Genomic DNA, 19371 nt, shown 5'->3' with positions numbered 1-19371 from the left:
ATTTTTGGTTCTCCGGGAATAATTTATTCTTCTACCTTTAGAATTCTGTAACATGAAGTTGTTGGTTTGTATGTAAAAAATAGTTTAGAATCAGTAACATTATTTTCAAATAATTTTACTGACATTATTGGATTTTCAACTTTGATTCTGTATTTAAAATCTCACATATCACTAAAGTTCAGTGGATTTTTTTAAAAATGTACAGTTTTGGTTAACAATGTTTTATGCTAGAATTAGAAGTTAATTGTTCTGAAAAATCTTTTCTTGCCCTTATGCTATTTTTTAGTCAGTGATTTGAAGAAAGGCTCATAAATGCTATGCATATCATTTTAGATGATATAAAGGTAGAAACCATTAATGCATTTTAGGAACAGGCAGTATCCAAAAATAGCTCAATAAAGACAGTATTCTCGATATTTAAATGAAAATAAATATGGGTAAGTAAAAACCTATGTATTTGAATTCCAAAAAAGGCCAACTCAAAAGACCCAGAATGGGGAAGTTATGGCTAGATTGTTTGTCAGAAAGTGCTTTTGGGTTAATGGACCAAAAATCAGTAATAAAGCATCCAGAAGAAAAAAAAAAAGTAGATGTAGTTTTTAAGAAAGAGAAAAAAGAGCCAGGACTAGGAAAATAATTGTTATACTATCCTGTGTTTATGCTATATCTGGAGTATTGTATTTAAACTTTTTTTTTTAATTCATAAACTAGGTAAGTCAGCATGTTCAGAAGAAGACAACTAAGACTTAATTTGTCCTGTCAGGAGTGTTTAATAAAGAGAAATAAGAGGTGTATGCTAGCTAATTTAAGTATTTGAAAGGGAAGCCATGGGTTTCTCCTCACTAAAAGTCTTCAAGCAAAAGCTGATTAGCCATTTGTATAGCTTTGGACAAACATTGTCAGTCTTCATCTCTAATACAGGCATTTGTTCTTTTCTAGAATATCTCGTTAATGATAGAAACACCTCCAGAGGAGAAAATGAAGAAAGTTCCTGATCCAGATGCAATTTCAGGGACTTTGCCTAGCACAGAGGCACCTCTTTCTGCTACATATATGTTAGATTCAGATGAAATAAAAGCTAAGGAAGAGTCAAGAGAAAAACTGCCACCACTCCTCCTGCAGCCCACTCAGTACTCAGGGTCAACTATGGAAGAACAGTCACAGGTTCCCAAGAGCCAGGTGGCTTTGGACATAAGTGTTACCAAGGAATTCCCACCAGACCAAAACCCTAACAACTCGGCTATAGTGACTGCTGTAATGGTGCAAAATCCTCAACAATCTGAAGTGGATCAGCTTCCTTTGTCCCATGAATTGATGGCTGAGGGACAGGTGGGGACCACAACACTAATGGTTTCAGGACTTTCCCCAGAAGAGCTTGCAGTCACTGCAGCAGCTGAGGCTGCAGCCCATGCAGCAGCCAATGAGGAAGCCCAGGCTTTGGCCATACAAGCTGTGCTACAGGCTGCCCAAAAAGCTGTAATGGGTAAGTGCCTCATGTGAGGCATGATGCTATTTTCTAGGATAATGCTTGTGTCATCAAGTATGATTGAAATTGTTAATAATGATAATGAAAATAATGAGGAAGAGCATATTATGAGTACAAAACAGCAGAAGATGAGCACAGTGAAAACCCAGCAAATGTGCAACTTCAGAGATTTCTGTGTTAAGTAATGAGAATACAAATACAAAGAATGAAATTCCCAGTCAAATAAGTTTGGGGCAGTTATGTGAAGGATGGATAGACAGTACAGAGATCATTTAGTTTTTTGTAACCAGAGTATGTCAAGAGGTGATAAAGACCCCATACAAAAGAATGATGATTGTGTGAGTGGAAAAAGAGAGATACTGTGAAGTAGAACCAACAGGATATTGCAAAAAAGGAGGACATGAAAGACATTCAGATCAACTGAATGAGTTCTTACCTCCATACCTCATCTTACAGATCAGGACAGTGGATCTACACATAAGATCTTCATGCTTGGGGTTTACACAGTTGCTTTTAGTAATAGTTATTTCTTTATGTTTAATTACTAATTACTAATGTTTGTCCTTTTACAAACCTGAGGGCTCTCATTTTTATTTTTCCAAATGCACACATTTATTTAGACTCACATTAACTACAGCCATGGCTGCCAAGATATTTACAGTTAGGGATGGGACAGTGAGTCTATGCCCTCCAAGGGCTATCATTTAATTAAACCTATTTTGGGGGGCAGCTAGGTGGAGCAGTGGATAAAGCACCAGCCCTGGATTCAGGAGGACCTGAGCTCAAATCCAGCCTCAGACACTTGACACATACTAGCTGTGTGACCCTGGGCAAGTCACTTAACCCTCATTGCCCCACAAAAATAAATACATTGAAAATATTTTCTGTTGTTCAGAACTACATAGACATTGAGAACAAATATACATCTTCAATAGAGATCTTCAAATAAAGACTGGACAGCTGCCAAGGAATGAATGTGTTGAAGACATCTGACTCTAAAGCCTAGTGACTGACTAAAAAGAATGCTAGTTCACTCAATAGTAATTGGGGAGTTTAGAAGATTATATTGTGAATTCTGTTTTGGATTTGTGCACTGCATATGTTAAGATGTCTAAAGGCATCCGATTTGAAATGTACAAGACAGTTATGATGGGGAAATGAGGGCTTGGTGAAGGTAAACTATATAAATTCATAAATCTGGGACTTATCTACATAAAAATAATGCCTGAATTACTGGTAACTATTAAGATAACCATGTGAGATACTGTAAAGAAATGAAGGGCTAAGACTAGGCCAAATCTTAACTTAAAATTTAAACTTTCTATTTAAGAATAAATACAAAGTCTTCCACTTCAGAAATTCAGTTGGGATAAGAAGACATATTTCAACAAATTTTTTATTATTAAACACTTTACCCGTTTGCAGAGACTAAGCTGTCTCTAGATAGTTTAGTTTACTTCAAATTCATTATGAGTCAGTATGATGTTACTTGAACATCTAATGTTAAAATGATTACATGGACAAGTATCATTCCATAGGTACTTTGAGCTGGTTAACGGTAGACTATTATGCCTAACGATTATTATTACTGTATTTTTAGGTTAAATTGAAAACCCAGAATGTTTTGAGAGAAGAGTAAAGGAAAAAAGATGCTTGTATTTTAACCAAGTTAGTTTTACTTCAGGGGGAAAAACCACTTTTTCCTTTTTTTTTTCTTTTTGGTAGGGTAATGAGGGTTAAGCCCAGGGTCACACAGCTATTAAGTGTCAAGCATCTGAGGCCGGATTTGAACTCAGGTCCTCCTGAATCCAGGGCTAATCCTTTATCCACTGTGTCATCTAGCTGCCCCATCTTAAAAACAATTTTATAAGAAACTGTTTGGTGAAAAACATTCTAGTCTGTGAGTAGTGAACAGGTCAGTGCCTTAAAGTGTGACATAATCCTAAATCTGCATTCTAGGGTAGGAAGATAAGAAATAGTCCTGGGCATTTACCTAGGCCCAGGAGATCTTGCCAGTTCTTAGTTGAGTTAGCCATTATTGGTCTTAAAGATTTATACTGAATAGTATTTCTTTTTGTTTCTGGATAGGTACTTCAGGGGAGCCCATGGACACATCAGACACAGCAGTGATACAAACAGAACAGGACCACCTCCCCACAGAAGCCCAAGAAGGTCAATCTACTGCCATTCCCATTGTATTGACCCAGCAAGAACTTGCTGTCCTGGTACAGCAGCAACATCAATTACAGGAGACCCAGGTCCAGCCACAGCAGCAGCATCAACACCACTTCCCTACTGAGGCCCTGGCTCCTGCTGACAGTCTCAATGACCCAACCACTGAGAGCAGTGGACTTAGCGATGCAGCCAGTGCTGTTACCAGCACAGTAACTCTTATGTCTTCTGCAGCTACAGGGAGTAAGCCATTTCATTCTCTATCATCTAGCAAGCATCCATCCATTGCTTAATTATTTGCCAGTCATTGTGCTATATGTATTGGAGACAAAAGTACAAAGAATAAAACAATCCCTACATGTATGCAAAGAGCTTACAATCTAATAAGGGAAACAAAAAACTAATTTAAAGATATACAGAATAAATAAAGGGAATAAGTGCAAAGTAGTTAAATACAATAATGTTGGGGAGAAAAAGCACTTGGAAGTTGTGATCAGGAAAGACTGCTTGAAAATAGTGCTATTATCTCTTCAAGGCAATCTCTGAGGTAGAATTGAAGTATCAGACAGGGAAAAATTATTTCCAGTCAGTAAACTCCAATATGAGGAAGATATAGTAGAATGTAGGTGTCTGAGATAGTATGTTAAAACAACTCAATATTAATATATACAATCTAAACTAGATTTGTAATCAGAAGATCTGTCCCGCATTCACATCTTGACTGCCACTTTTGCACTTCAGGAAAATCACTGTACTTTGAATTTCAGTGATCTAACGTTTTTTGTTCCTATTATTTATAATTATTTTTTGAGTGGTTGTTATTTAGTGACCCTGTAATGGTAATGTGTACTTTGAAAGAATAAGCCATTTTAGTTTTATTAGTAAAGTATTTGCAATCTCACCAGGTGTCACTGAAACCTGGAGGGAAAAGGAAAAATCAGTACATTGCTAAAAATTGGAATTTAGCAGAGAGGTTTATAACATGCTTTGCTTTAGAACCCTGTCTTAAAGACACATTCTCCAGGGATAAAGCAAAGATCACTCTGTGAATTTAAAGATTAGTCAGTATAGTAGGGAAATGTCTTTAAGTAAGGCAGATATAGTGATCATTAAATGGCCTGGGAGAACTTTTCTTTGACATCTGTGTTTCTCTAGGTCTGGCAGCATCTAATACATTTGTGACCCCTCCATCTATAGTGGTAGCCAGCCCAGCCAAAATGCAGGCTGCAACTGCCTTGACTGAGGTAGCCAGTGGTATGGAGTCAGTATTGGTGAGTTGGAAATGGTAGAAATTGTGGAGCTATGCAGTCTTTGGGTACTGAAAGGTGGAACCCTATGTTTAGAACAATTGCTATTATTAATACATCTTCTTCTTTAGAAACCTAATCTACCAACCCCATCCATCAAAGCATCCATGAAGAAGGAAAACCAGTGGTTTGATGTGGGTGTCATCAAAGGCACCAGCATGATGGTAACTCATTATTTCCTGCCACATGATGATGTTTCAGTTATGGATGTAAGTCCCCCAAGAAGACTTTTAAACTGTAATAGACAGGTTGAAATAACTATATAGAAAGTCTGTAGGCCAGATTTAACCATGGCTTTGCTATCACAGCTGAATAGGTGATTGGCAGACAGAATTCTTTGACTTATCTCTTTGTGTGGGAGGAGTCCTTGAGAAAACTAGAAATATTCAGTCTTTTTCATTTGTCTACTTGTGGTATAATCCTTGGGCCAAACTAAAAATTTTCCCAACTTGAAGCAATATTCACTTTAAAAAGTCATTTATAATATGCTAAAAACACTGGAAATATCTTGTAGAATGGGCTAGAATTGCTTATAGGTTCAGTTAGATGTGGAAATTTTTATTTTATTAATTTATTTTGCAGGGCAGTGAGGGTTATGTGACTTGCCCAAGGTCACACAGCTAGTGTTAAGTGTCTGAGGCTGGATTTGAACTCAGATCCTCCTGAATCCAGGCCTGGTGCCTTATCCACAGCACCACCGAGCTGCCCCTGATGTGGGAATTCTAAGGAATCTGAGAGTCTAAATATGATGATTGAAATGTTTCTGGAGGATAGTTTTTGAAGGAATAAAAGACTTATAAAGGATAGTAGGAATAAGGACTATATGCACCTATATACCTTGGAATTATGAGGATAGATAGGAATATGGTGTTGATACAGAAAAGAGTGGTAGGAAACTGATCTGGATAGTATGAATTTTACCATAGCTAAGTGCTAGAAGAACATAAAGCCAGAAAAAGACAAATTATCAATAGATAAGAGTTGATTAGTGAGCCTGCTTTCCCTCCTCCCTGAGGTAGTTAGCAATCAGATGTGGATTATACATGTACATTTACATAAAACATTACCATGTTAGTCATTTTGTATAAGAAAACTTGAATAAAAGAAAAAAAATGAAAGAAAGTGAAAAATATCGTGCTTCAGTCTATTCCATCAATATCAGTTCTTTTTTTGGAGGTGGATACTATGCTTCATCAATAATTCTTTGTATCATTGTATTGTTGTAAATAGTCAAGTCATTCACAGTTCTTCATCAGACAATATTTCTGTCTGTGTACAATGTTCTCTTGATTCTGTTCACTTCACTATATATCAGTCTTTCCAGGTCTTTCTGAAGTCATCCTGCTTTTTACAATAATATTCCATCACCATCATATACCACAGCTTGTTCAGCCATTCTCCAGTGGATGGGCATTCCTTTGATTTACAGTTCTTAGCCACCACAAAAAGAGCTGCTAGAAATATTTTTTTTTAACAAATAGGTCTTTTTCTCTTTTGGGATGTCTTAGGGATATAAATCTAGCAGTGGTTTTGCTGGATCTAAGGGTATGCTCAGTTCTATAACCTTTTGGAGAGCCTTTTGCTCTCCAGAGTGGTTGGATCTTTTCACAACTCCACCAGTGGATCTTTAAATTTCCAATTCTCTGATCAATTATGATCTAGAGCATTTTTTCATAAACTATAGATAGCTTTCATTTCTTTGTCAAAATACTGCTAGTTTATATCCTTTGACCATTTCTCAATTGGGGAATGACTTGTATCTTTATAAATTTGACATAGTTCTCTATATAATTGAGAAAAGAGACCTTTATCAGAGATAATTATTTCAAAAATTCTTGCCCAGTTTTTTCCTTCCCTTATAATCTTGGTTGCAGTAGTGTTGTTTGTGTAAAACCTTTGTAATTTTATATAATTGAAATCATCTATTTTACATTTTGTTTTACTCTCTATATCTTCTTTAGTCCTAAATTCTTCCTCTGCCCATAAATCTGATGATTTTATACTCTTAATTTACTTATGGTATCATTACCTTTATGTGTAAATTATGTACCCATTTTGACCTTACTTTGGTATATGTTGTGAGATGTTTGTCTATACCTAGTTTCTGTTTTCCAGTTTTCCCACCAGTTTTTGTCAAATAATAACTTTCTGGGGGCACCTAGGTGGCGCAGTGGATAAAGCACCAGCCCTGGATTCAGGAGGACCTGACTTCAAATCCAGCCTCAGCCACTTGACACTTATTAGCTGTGTGACCCTGGGAAAGTCACTTAACCCTCACTGCCCTGCAAATAATAATAATAATAACTTTCTGTTTCAAAAGCTTGGATCTTTGGATTTATCATATACTAGATTACCATATTCATTTACTATAGTGTAATTTATTTCTATTCCACTAATATACCTCTCTATTTCTTAGCCAGTACCAAATTGTTATGATAATTACCACTTTATAATACATTTTAGGTAGGATTGTCATTTTTATTATGTTGGCAATTCTTCTTATAAGCAGTTAATATTTTTCCAATTATTTAGATCTATATTTATGTAAAAAGTGTTTTGTAGTTCTGATCATATAGTTCTTGGCTTTGTTTTGATAGGTAAACTCCAAAGTAAAAGAGTTTGTGTTAAAAAATGGTTTATAAGCTATTACCAGTTGATTCACTTGACGGATAAGGTTTTATTTTATTTTTCTTTTCTTATTCTGCATCTTCTAGTATAATTCCAGCATTATTCCTGACTATAACCAGTTGAAAAAGCAAGAGCTGCAGCCAGGCACAGCCTATAAGTTTCGAGTAGCAGGGATAAATTCCTGTGGCCGAGGACCCTTCAGTGAGATCTCAGCCTTCAAGACATGTCTTCCTGGTTTCCCTGGAGCCCCCTCTGCCATTAAAATCAGTAAAGTGAGTATTTCTCCAGGGAATTACACTTTCCCTTCATAATTTGGTCAGTTTTATATATTGGTATAAGAACATGTGTTATTAAGGAGATCATGCATTTGGATCCTATAGTCTTCAGGGCAGATCACTGTTCTCTGGGTCACAGCAATTTGATATTTCTGCAGCACAGAACAAAGGGAGAAGTTAACAATTTGATATCACTGTAATTGTGAGTGGTAGAACCAAGATGATTAATTAATCTCTTTATCAACATCAGTCAGTAAACAGGCATGGGTAGAGGCGTTAATGTGGAGGGGACAAATCTCCATTATAGTAAGGCAGGAAATAGATTTCTTTGCCAGAAGGAAGTATGGTATGATGAAAGAAAGACATTCTAATCTAGAAGTCAGGAAAGTTTAAATCTCAACACTGTGAACTGAACATTCATTTTCCTCAATTTTATGTCTGTATTGGGGCAATTAAGTGGAGTAGTGGATAAAGCACTGGAGTCAGGAGGACCTGAGTTCAAGTGCCTCACCAAAAAAAAAAAGTTATATCTAAAAATAGTGCTTAAAAAAAAAAAGTTAAAATAGTGCTAAAGCACCTATAAATTGTGAATCTGTTTCATAAATATAAGGTGGAAGGTCACTGCTCTAGAATTTGTACCTTCTGCAAATAATGGCAACGGGTTGTTATAGCTGGTTATTAATCCTTTATGTCCTATAGAATGTCACTCTGAACAGAAATTTTCTGACCATTTCCTTTTTCCCCATTTCCATTTGCTGTAGAACCCAGATGGTGCCCATGTTACTTGGGAACCACCTTCAGTGACTTCAGGCAAAATCATCGAATATTCTGTATACCTTGCCATACAAAGCTCCCAGTTAAGTGATCAGAAGAGCTCAGCCCCAACTCAGCTAGCTTTCATGCGTGTCTACTGTGGGCCCAATCCATCATGCTTAGTGCTCTCTTCCAGTCTTTCCAGTGCTCACATTGACTACACCACCAAACCTGCTATTATCTTCCGAATTGCTGCCCGAAATGAGAAGGGCTATGGCCCTGCAACACAAGTCAGGTGGCTACAAGGTAAGTACAATCCACATGTCACTCAGATAAGTGTTTGGAACGAGGAACCTATCAAGTATGTTTCTCTTGTGAAAGAAGCAGTTGTTGTAGTAGAAAGACTCAGATTCAGAATTCAGTTCAAATGATGAATCTTCTTTTCTTTCTTTTTTTTTTTTTAGTGAGGCAATTGGGGTTAAGTGACTTGCCCAGGGTCACACAGCTATTAAGTGTTAGGTGTCTGAGGCTGGATTTGAACTCAGGTATTCCTGACTCCAGGACCGGTACTTTACCAGTGTGCCACCTAGCTGCCCCCAGATGATGAATCTTAATCATTTAATTTCTGGGCTTCAGTTTTCTCAGCTATAAAATTAAGGGATTTGGGGCAGCTAGATGGCACATTGGTAAAGCACCGGTCCTGGAGTCAGGAGTACCTGAGTTCAAATCCGGCCTCAGACACTTAACACTTAATAGCTGTGTGACCCTGGGCAAGTCATTTAACCCTCATTGCCCTGCAAAACAAAACAAAATAAATTAAGATTTTCTTAGATAGTCCCTGAGAGACCAACTCTTATTCTAGGTGAATAACAAACTTCTCATTGATCAGCCATTCCCTTACTTTCCCAACTACTCCTTTGTACACAGTCCCATTCTAGGAAGATTTTTTTTAAAAATCTAAAGCATAATGTCCTTTTTGCCTCAAATCAGAAATAAGCAGGAAACATAAAAGGAGAATGCAAAAGACAGGAGAGGAGTCAGTGATTCTCACAAAGTGATATTTGGTTACTCATAAATAGAACTCAGTTGATTCCTCTCTTGGACACTGAAGGGCTATTCAGAGTGAAAAGCTGTAACAAAAACTTCCTCGGGGAATTTGTGGCTGATGAAGAAGACAATATGCATACTCAGTAGTAAAAATATATGTAGGGGGGCAGCTAGGTGGCGCAGTGGATAGAGCACCGGCCCTGGAGTCAGGAGTACCTGAGTTCAAATCCGGGCTCAGACACTTAACACTTACTAGCTGTGTGACCCTGGGCAAGTCACTTAACCCCAACTGCCTCACTAAAAATATATATATACATATATATATTTTTTAATATTTTATTATTTTTTATATATAGGTCGAAATTAAGATTTTCATGTATTTAGGCATCAAATGTGGGTTTTATATGAGTCATTACATCTTTGAGGCTTGGGGTTCAAATCTTCTATCTTTTAATGCTCTCCTTTATTGATTTCATTCTAATCTGCTTTCCATTTTTTATAACAGAATCTAGTAAAGATGGCTCTAATGCAAAGTCTGCCAACAAGCGGCTGTTGTCCTCCCCTGAAATGTAAGCAGAGATCCTTCAACTGAATCTAATGGGGGGTAGGGAAAGCCAGAGCAAAACTATGTAGGGGAGGAGGGAAATGTGTCAAGTACTTTAGTGTTTTGATTTTGAATTGTGTTATCCTAAGCATTGTATAGAGAGGTTCATAGACATATTACCCTCTTCCCCCTTCCTATCCCTATGCCCCTGAAATGCTAGTATAACTGTCACATTCCTACACTAATTCTTCTTCCCACTCCTCACCAAGGAAATCAGCTCCAAAGAAATCCAAGGCTGATGGTCAGTAAAAGAAGGCTGATTACCTAGTTCCTTCTTATTCAGGAATCTCCACCCTCACTTTTCATCCTCAACTCTTCTCCAGAGGCACCACTTGCCACCCCTCAACTATGTATTATGTGAGCTGCTGGACACTATTGCTTCTGTCATTTTTCTTGATTGGGAATTAGTCTTAGAACACAAGTGATTTTGAAGAAAGCAAATGTTACCACTGAACTTAAAACTGGGAAAACAGACGAACTCATAAACTTGTAATTTAGTACTGCCACACCATAACTTTCCTCATACCCAAGTCTTGTGGGTAAAAGTTATGGTGTTGGGAAGAAGACATTTCAGTTACCTCAATCAGACCTTCTGGCCCCTGTATGTATACTCAGCTACTCCATGGTAAACATTTTTCTTGTTCTGCATTCAAAGAGACACTTTTTTTTTTAAGGGGGGGGGTTTCTCACAGAAAAACATTCCTGTGGATAAATGTTCCATCCTTCTAACAGGTATGATCAGTGATTTTCTTGGCATTAATCGCTCTGTTGGGTTAGTCCACTTTTTTTTTCTTTTGAGTATTTACTCACTTAAATTCTTTAAATTTGTAGGCTCTTATCTCCTTCTCATTAGCAACTCTTTGGAAAATTAGAGTATTTCTCAAAGCCTTCTTACCCCAAATTCTTATTTATATACATGAATATTAATTCCTGTGGAGATAACCACAGGTTGGGGTCTTTTGGTTTGTGGGCAGATTTTCATCAGTAGAGGTAGAAACACCGCCCCCATCCCCCAACCCACCAATTAAAACCCTGTATGGGGTCAAAGAGAAAAAATTGATACAATGATGTTAATAACTTTTATTATGCTCTTAAAATATGAGAGGTGTTTCATTTTTATATTTTGCCAACTGTACAGAATAAATTTGTGTGTGTATACACTTTTTTTCCCTTGTTAACGTCATATGTAGGAACATTGAAGGAAGAAAACTGGTGGGTACATGATACCTGAAATGGCTTTTATTTTGTTCATTGCCTGCAAAAGATTCATTGGCAAAGTTGTTTTGGTTTGATTTGGGCAGGGCTGGAGGGCAGGGTAACTATTGATGTTTTTCTTTTTCCTCTCATTTGACTTTTTCTTGGTAATCAAGGCAAAAAAAGAATGTTAAGTCATCAAGTTTTGTATTATTCCCAGTAGAATTTGAAAGAAGAGATGCCTTGTTCTTTGTAGCCTCCATAGGGGTCAAATATAGATAGGAAATATGACATCTCTATAATAATATGTGGGGAAGATGGAATATAAAAGGATAAACTTAAATCTTATTGAGCAGGCATCACACAAACATTATTTTTTGTTTCTGCAGGGTTTTTTTTTGGTTTGGTTTGGTTTTTGCAGGCAATGAGGATTAAAGTGACTTGCCCCCGGTCACACAGCTATTTAGTGTCAAGTATTTGAGGCTGGATTTGAACTCTGGTCCTCCTGAATCCAGAGCTGATGCTTTATCCACTGTGCCATCTAGCTGCCCCTCACACAAACATTAAAAAGTGGAGAGGATCTTAGGTTGAAAAATATTTAATTGTATGGATATCTCTACCATGTAAAGATAACAATGATGAGACATGTTGTGAATGTACCTGGGTATAGCCATCTCAAATTAGAAAATTCGAAAATTTTTAAATTTTTCCTTTCATCTTAGCTTATCTATACTCCCAAAGAAAAGAATCATTCAGTGGGGCTAATTAATATAAAAAGGTAGGGTTGTAGAAGAATATCCTTTTCCATATATCTTATTTTTAAATTGTTATTTTTATACAAATACCATCCCCCCAAATTTAATCTTTTTTACAGCATATTGCCATTATTTCTAGTACAGTAGGAAGAAATAGTCACGTTTCTTGTGTTCTTTTCCACAAGTCTACCCTACCACTATTCCTCCTTCACAAGTCCTACAGAGCTTTTAGAGTTTCTGTTCTTTTGTATTATAGTTATTTCATTGTGAAATATTTTACTGTTTATCTGTATATCTGTTTGCCCAATAAGATGTTTTCCTTTGGTTTTACGAATGTAAAACATTAATATTTTATTCTCCATTTTTGAAAAAAATTTCATACTTTAGTGATGTACAAGAAAGATCCCTTCCTAAACCAGTATTAGCATTGTGCTATCTTGTTTTTGTGATATTTTGAACAATTAAAATTACTTTTAAAAAAATAACATCAGTGTTTTTTACTTTTCGCATCTTTCATAATCTTTCCTGGCCCAACCCCTATATTAGAACAATTCCATTATTACTCCAAAAGGACCTTCTTTTGGGAAACTTGTCTGAGGCTGGATTTGAACTCGGGACCTTCTGAATCTAGGGTGTTTTTATTGTACCACCTAGCTGCCCGTGGTCCATAACATTTCTGAAGGATTTTTTTAAAATGCTGTCGACACCCAGAGAAAGAATGATGGGTATCCCATTGCTTTCCTTCTCAAAGGGTGTAAAGAGGGGAAGAATTTGGAACTGAAATGTTTCAATCTTGAAAAATGAATGGTTAAATCCAAGAAGGCAGCAATTAGAGAAGACTGCTCCAGTGTCTGAAGAAATCCCAAATAGATACATAACTGAAAAAAACTGAGGCCAGATTAGAACTCAGAGATGAGTTCAGGCCTGGCACCTTGCTGGCATATAATAAACCCCAAAACATTCCTTTCTCTGCTTCACATAAAAATATCTAAAAAATTGGACCATTACTGAACTGATGTAGTAAACATAAATTACTCCCTACAAAGCTTTTTTGGTGCCATATGAAACTGTCAACTATTTATTTGGTACCACATCAAACTATCAAAGAATTATAGTGCTAGAAATCATCTGGAAGAACAAAACGTTAAAAAATATATCAAGGCAATCAATGGGAAAAAAAGGAAGAGGACCTAGGCGTACTAAATCTCAAACTACACTAGTTTTAATCCCTAAAACAATGAATTGGGGCGGCTAGGTGGTACAGTGGATAGAGCACCTGCCCTGGAGTCAGGAGTACTTGAGTTCAAATCCGGCCTCAGACACTTAACACTTACTAGCTGTGTGACCCTGAGCAAGTCACTTAACCCAATTGCCTCACTAAAAAAAAAAAAACAATGAATTGGTCTTACATAAGAAATAGGTTGAGGGGCAGCTAGATGGCACCGTGGATAGAGCACTGACCCTGGATTCAGGAGTACCTGAATTCAAATCCGGCCTCAGACATTTAACACTTACTAGCTGTGTGACCCTGGGCAAGTCACTTAACCCCAATTGCCTCACTAAAAAAAACAAAAAAAGAAATAGGTTGATCAATTGACCATATTAGGTACACAATATATAGAAGCAAAATAGTACCAGTAATCTGCAAAATCCTAGTTTGGGGGACAAGAACTTACTATTCAACAAAAATTGAGGAATATTAGAAAATAGTGGCAGAAACTAGTTACAGACCAAAATGGCTTCATGAGATGAGTTTGTATGTATAAAAAGTTTAGTTATAGAAAAAATGAGATTTATAGATAGGGAAAGAATTAATGGTTAAATGAGAAGAAAAGATTTACATGAGATAAAATGGATAATTTTGTAAACAGGTGCACATACGTTTTGAAATTGAGCTGCGAACTGGTCCAAGCATTCTTGAAAGCAGTTTGAAACTATGCCCAAAAAACTAATAAATATGTTTCTATATTACAAAAAGGAAAGGTGCCCGTGTATACAAAAATATTTGTAGTAGTGTTTTTTGTGGGAGTAAAGAATTTGCGAATGTTTAAATGTTACTGTGTATGATGCAATGCTATTGTGATATGAAAAATGACGATATGGGATTGTTTGAGAAGACCTGGGAAGACCGACATGAATTGGTGCAGACTGAAAAAAACAAAACCAGAACAATTTATACGATCTTAATATTGTAAAGCCAGCAAATTTAATTAATTCAAATGACTCACCAAATTTCAATGAGAAGGAATGGACTCAAGGGTACAAATTGAAGCATACTTTCTTTCCTCATTTTTAAAAAACATGGCAAATATCGGAATCTTTTATAAGTCTATATTTTTGTAATAAGAGTTTGATTTTTTCCCTTCCCTTTTCATCGGATAAGGAAATGGAATTTTAAAAAAATGACCACAGTATCTAAACTCAAACTTAGAAAAAGAATTATCCTGAATAGGATTTAAATTTTTTAACATCTTATTAAAATAATTTGTTCATTTTTTTATCCTGAATGCTGTAAAGCCCCTTATAGATTCACCAGGTTCTAAATTCTTCAGTTCTCTTAGGGATTTTATTGTAGATAAAAAGTTCTGAGATGTCACAATGTCCGATCCTTCTGCTAGGTTTCTTGATTTCCTATAATAGAGAATAGTTATCCCTATAAATTGAGACTTGATTGGGTACTCTTGGCTTAAAGGAACTGAAGGACAGCTAATGGAGCTGCTGGCTTAAAAATGAAAGTGTCCTGTGACATAGTTGAAAACTGATAAAATTAGACAGGTACCCATCCTATGTCTTTGATCCAGTCTTCTGACCTACTGAAACGAACCATCAGGCAGAAGAATGAAAGGAAACATGTGGTAGAGATTTGGAAAATATACTTCTTCCTGTTAACAACAAACACCCTATGTTACCTTTGAGAAAGGTAGATGGCACCTGGAAGTTTCAGGTGTACTGAAGAGAGCTGAACAAAATCATATCTATTGTGGGGGTTTTTTTGAGGGGCAATGGGGGTTAAGTTACTTGCCCAGGGTCACACAGGTAGTAAGTGTTAAGTGTCTGAGGCCGAATTTGAACTCAGGTACTCCTGAATTCAGGGCCGGTGCTTTATCGATTGCACTACCTAGCTGCCCCCCATATCTAGTGTTATGGGGAACTTTGACAGAGAAACCGAAACAAGGAGAAACCCAAATGGCACTCAGGAATAAGAAAGAGCAGTTTTATTATTTATTTTTTTATTTTATTTGGCTGGGCAATGGGGGTTAAGTGACTTGCCCAGGGTCACACAGCTAGTAAGTCAAGTGTCTGAGGCCGGATTTGAACTCAGGTACTCCTGAATCCAAGGCCGGTTCTTTATCCACTGCGCCACCTAGCCGCCCAAGAGCAGTTTTATTGAAGCACTAACCCAAAGCAGAGTAGCCTCTGGTTCTTTGGGCCCTGAGCAAGTGTCTAAGCTGCAGTCATATACCCCTTAGGTATGAAATACATGCAGGTTTTCACAAATTCATTGTAGTGAGTGGCTTGCAGACACACAGGAAGGCATATTTCAGTAAACAGAGGCATATGTCAGGAAGTTGGTACTAAACCAAAGACTTCAAGGAAAAATCAGTATGTTCTACTTTTGTTTGGGGGGGGGCTCAGCTTGGGCCTCAGTTTTATACCCCGTACTTTCCCATATTATTATCCCCTTTGATGCCCCCTCTAGGTTCTAGAGGGGCATCATCTAGGGCCAAGGACTGATATTCCCTCAGGGATATGAGGGCAGTGGCTGTTTTCCTTCTTATGAACCACATAAGGGAGTTCAGGAGGCAAGGGCCCAAGGTGATCACAAGAATCAGGACAGCTAGGGGCTCCATAAGGGGCATTAGCCATGGGGCAAGGGACCCCAACCAACCCCCAAACCCCGATGGGTTACCACCGATGCTGGGAAGACGTTCTCACTTAGCATGGTCCCAAAGTTCCTCAACCATCCCGGTTACCACTCCTGACTCTCATAATAGGTACACTCCTCACCCAAAAACATGCCAGTGCTCTCTTTTTCTGCAGCAGATCAAGGGCCCTGCCATTCTGCAGGATTACATAGGCAAGCGAGTTCAGCTGTCATTGGAGAACTGCAAGGGGGCTAGTGACTTCCCCCATGTCACTACTCAGCTGCTGGGAGAGCTGGTGGAAAACCTGTGTTGAGGAGACTATACCTCCTATACCAATAGCAGTCCCTATTCTGCCCAAAGCCCGGCCCCCATTAACAGTGGAAAAAGCGGCCCACTTTGATCACCCCACTCCCTTCTGTTCAAGGGACACAGCTGTAACTGCGGAAAAAAGTCTGAATCAGTATAGACAGCTGGGGAACCAGGAAGATGATGAGGCAGTTGCCTGTCCAATTGCTGATCAGATGGTGATAAGCAGGTCGCTGCACAGGTAGAATCCTGCATTGGGGCACAGGAGGGTTTTCCCCAAAGGTTGCTCATCAGGTTGCAGTCTGTGAGGGACCAACGCCAAGAAGGACATGTTGGTCTAGTTGGAGAAAAAGCAGGCTGACCAAACAGTCCCATCCGACCATAGAGAAACCTCACGGGCAACTAGGTCATCTGGAATGATTTCCTTGGGCTTTGGTTCCAGGCAAGGAGTCAGGTTACAGAGCAAATGGAACCAGAACAGCTGCAAGGGCCTGCTGGGTGAGGGGAAGGCAGTACCAGCAAAGGGCACTTTGGTTAGGCTTAAACTTCAACAAGACAGAACGTGAGGTAAGCAATGCACTCTAATGAATGGAGGGGGCTTGCAATTCACTGGAGGCCATGTACCTCAGTCAGGTTAACCCGGACTTCAGCATGGCAGAAACCACACCCCACCCAAGTACAGGACACCCAGCCACCCTCCACCTCTTTATCCCTCCCACAGGTATGGGCTCAGGCCACACTTCCAGTGATAGTGAAAAGAAAAACCAGAGCACAAGGAGATGGGTCATTTTAGGGACACCAGAAGGCAACAAGGGGGAGGTAGCAGTTATTCAGGTAAAACAGATAGATAGCAAGTGCTGACCCACAGAGGAGGAAGATCAAAATGGGTAAATGTGTCTCATGCATCAGCACAGGGGGGTCTTAGGAAAGTCAGGCAGTCATCTGCTTAGGGGCCAATGGCCTGCTAGCAGGGTCCCGCTTGCTCCTTCACAATCCGAAGCTTGTTGGGGCAATCAGGAACCAACTCGCATCTCCACCCGTTACTGGGCAGTTGAGACTTCTTTACTCTGGAATGATTGACCCAGGGAACGATACCTTCAACTTTAAGAGACCGGGGAGGGGGGGCGGTGACAAAGAACCACTGTGTGGGAGCCCATCCAAATAGGTTGGAGGGGTTCCTTCTTCCAATCCTTGACCCAGACCTGGTCTCTCAGCCAGAAACGATGCACCAGGTAACCAAGGGGTATAGGTTCCCTTTCTAGAACTGTTCTGTGTAGCCAGGCTAAAGTCTTTCCTAGCTGGGCCAAGCCAGGATGCTTTGGAATCATGGAGAGCCCTGGTGAGTGGGGGTGTTCTCCCAAACAGGAGCTCATAAGGGGAGTATCCTATGACTCCTGGTGTGCATCTAACTCTAAGCAGGGCAAGGGGTAGCATGTCTACCCAATGCAGACGTCCCTGGACAGAATTTAGCTAGGGTAGACTTAAGGGTCCTATTCATACGCTCCACTTTCCCTGAGCTCTGAGGTCTATAAGCAGTATGCAATTTCCACTTGATCCCCAGACCCTTGGCCAGCCCTGGCACCACAGTGGCCATGAAAACAGGGCCATTGTCACTCCCAATTGTTAGGGGAAGGCCATAACAGGGCAGAATGTCTCGGAGAAGGGCTCTAACCACTTTGGCTGCTTTTTCTGTGCGGGTTGGAAAAGCCTCAACCCAGCCTATGAAGGTGCAGATCAAAACCAAAAGATATTTATAGCCTCTGCAGGCTTTAATCTCTGTGAAATCTACTACCAAGTCCTCAAAAGGGGCTATCCCTGCTGGCTGAACCCCCAGAGGCTTATTGGGGCCCTGGCTGGGCTTATTCTTAGCGGCATAGCAATATTTCTGAAGCATGGCTTCTAGGGCAGTCTTCCCCAGGTGGGTGAACATGCTGCTGGTGAATGAAAGCATACTCGTCCTTATGAGGGATAAAGAGGCACCCAATTCCCAGCGGTGTTCTGTTGTGTCCCCTCCTTTTGAGCCCAGCCTACCTCCTTGGGGGTGTATGCTAGGGCTTCAGTTTCAGTTTCTCCTGGCTCCGATTCTCTCCTTTGCACAAGGAGGTAACTCTCCCTGGTGCCAGCCAATTCTGCTGACTGCCGGGCTGTCCTGTCAGCAAGATTGTTCCCTTATATGATGCGATCATCCCCAACCTGATGGTCTCGGCAGTGAATGACTGAGACCCCTCTGAGTTTCCAGACAGCCTCAAGCAGTTGCAGGATTTCAGAGTGGTTTTTAATATGCTTGACCCCTGAAGTAAAGAGTCCCCGCTCCTTGTAGATGGCCCCGTGGATGTGGAGAGTTGCAAAAACATACCATGAGTCAGTATAGATGTTCACTGACATGTCCTCTGCCAGTTGCAGGGCACATGAGTGCCAATAGTTCGCAGGGGCCTGTGTGAGGAGGTGTTTAATCTCCCTGAAAGCTTGCTCTTGCACCTCCCCCCAAAGTAAGGGCTCCTGCTCTGGTCCCAAGAGGGCCTCATATTGGGGGGGGGGGTTTGGCAAGCTGGGCAAGCACTGGCATCCAGATGCTACAGTATCTGGCTGCCCCGAGGAATTTATGGAGCTGCCTCTTGGTCCTTAGCGTGGGAATGTTGAGAATGACTTTTACCCTCTCTACACCCAAAGTTCGGTAGCCCTGTGTGACAACAAACCCCAAATACTTCACCTGGGCTTTCTTCCTGGAGAACTTGTATCCTGCTTTAGAGAGGAGATCCAGCGGGGCCAGGGTTCCCATCCAGCACTGGTCTCGTGTAGATGGGGCAAGGAGGAGGTCGTCTGCACAGTGGATCAGGGTGCAGCCAAGCTCCTGCCGAGGGAGGGAATGCCTGGTGATCTTGTGCCAGCGCTTCCCCAAAAAGAGTGGGGGAGTTCTTGAATCCTTGGGGAAGGCGAGTCCAGGTTAGCTGGGTTTTCCAGCCTGAGTCCAGGTCCTC

General features: G+C 39.6%; 1 protein-coding gene across 4 annotated transcripts in view; it reads left to right on the top strand.

Annotated features, from left to right (window-relative positions):
- Positions 1-12674, top strand: part of LOC122733820 (host cell factor 1-like) — a 36685-nt gene extending 24011 nt beyond the window's left edge. For 3 of the 4 annotated variants that reach the window (XM_043974524.1, XM_043974523.1, XM_043974526.1), the window contains 8 exons: positions 940-1483; positions 3575-3901; positions 4814-4929; positions 5037-5174; positions 7680-7865; positions 8630-8927; positions 10174-10237; positions 10482-12674. In XM_043974524.1, the coding sequence (XP_043830459.1) occupies positions 940-1483; positions 3575-3901; positions 4814-4929; positions 5037-5174; positions 7680-7865; positions 8630-8927; positions 10174-10237; positions 10482-10521 (1713 nt within the window). In that variant the 3' untranslated portion in view covers positions 10522-12674. The remainder of the gene's footprint in view (positions 1-939; positions 1484-3574; positions 3902-4813; positions 4930-5036; positions 5175-7679; positions 7866-8629; positions 8928-10173; positions 10238-10481) is intronic. The other variant, XM_043974525.1, reaches the window with a different exon arrangement.
- Positions 12675-19371: the final 6697 nt, after the last annotated feature.

The sequence above is a fragment of the Dromiciops gliroides genome, chromosome X, assembly GCF_019393635.1.
Source record: "Dromiciops gliroides isolate mDroGli1 chromosome X, mDroGli1.pri, whole genome shotgun sequence".
NCBI classification, from domain to species: Eukaryota; Metazoa; Chordata; class Mammalia; order Microbiotheria; family Microbiotheriidae; genus Dromiciops; species Dromiciops gliroides.
This window is presented reverse-complemented; position numbering and strand designations above follow the sequence as displayed.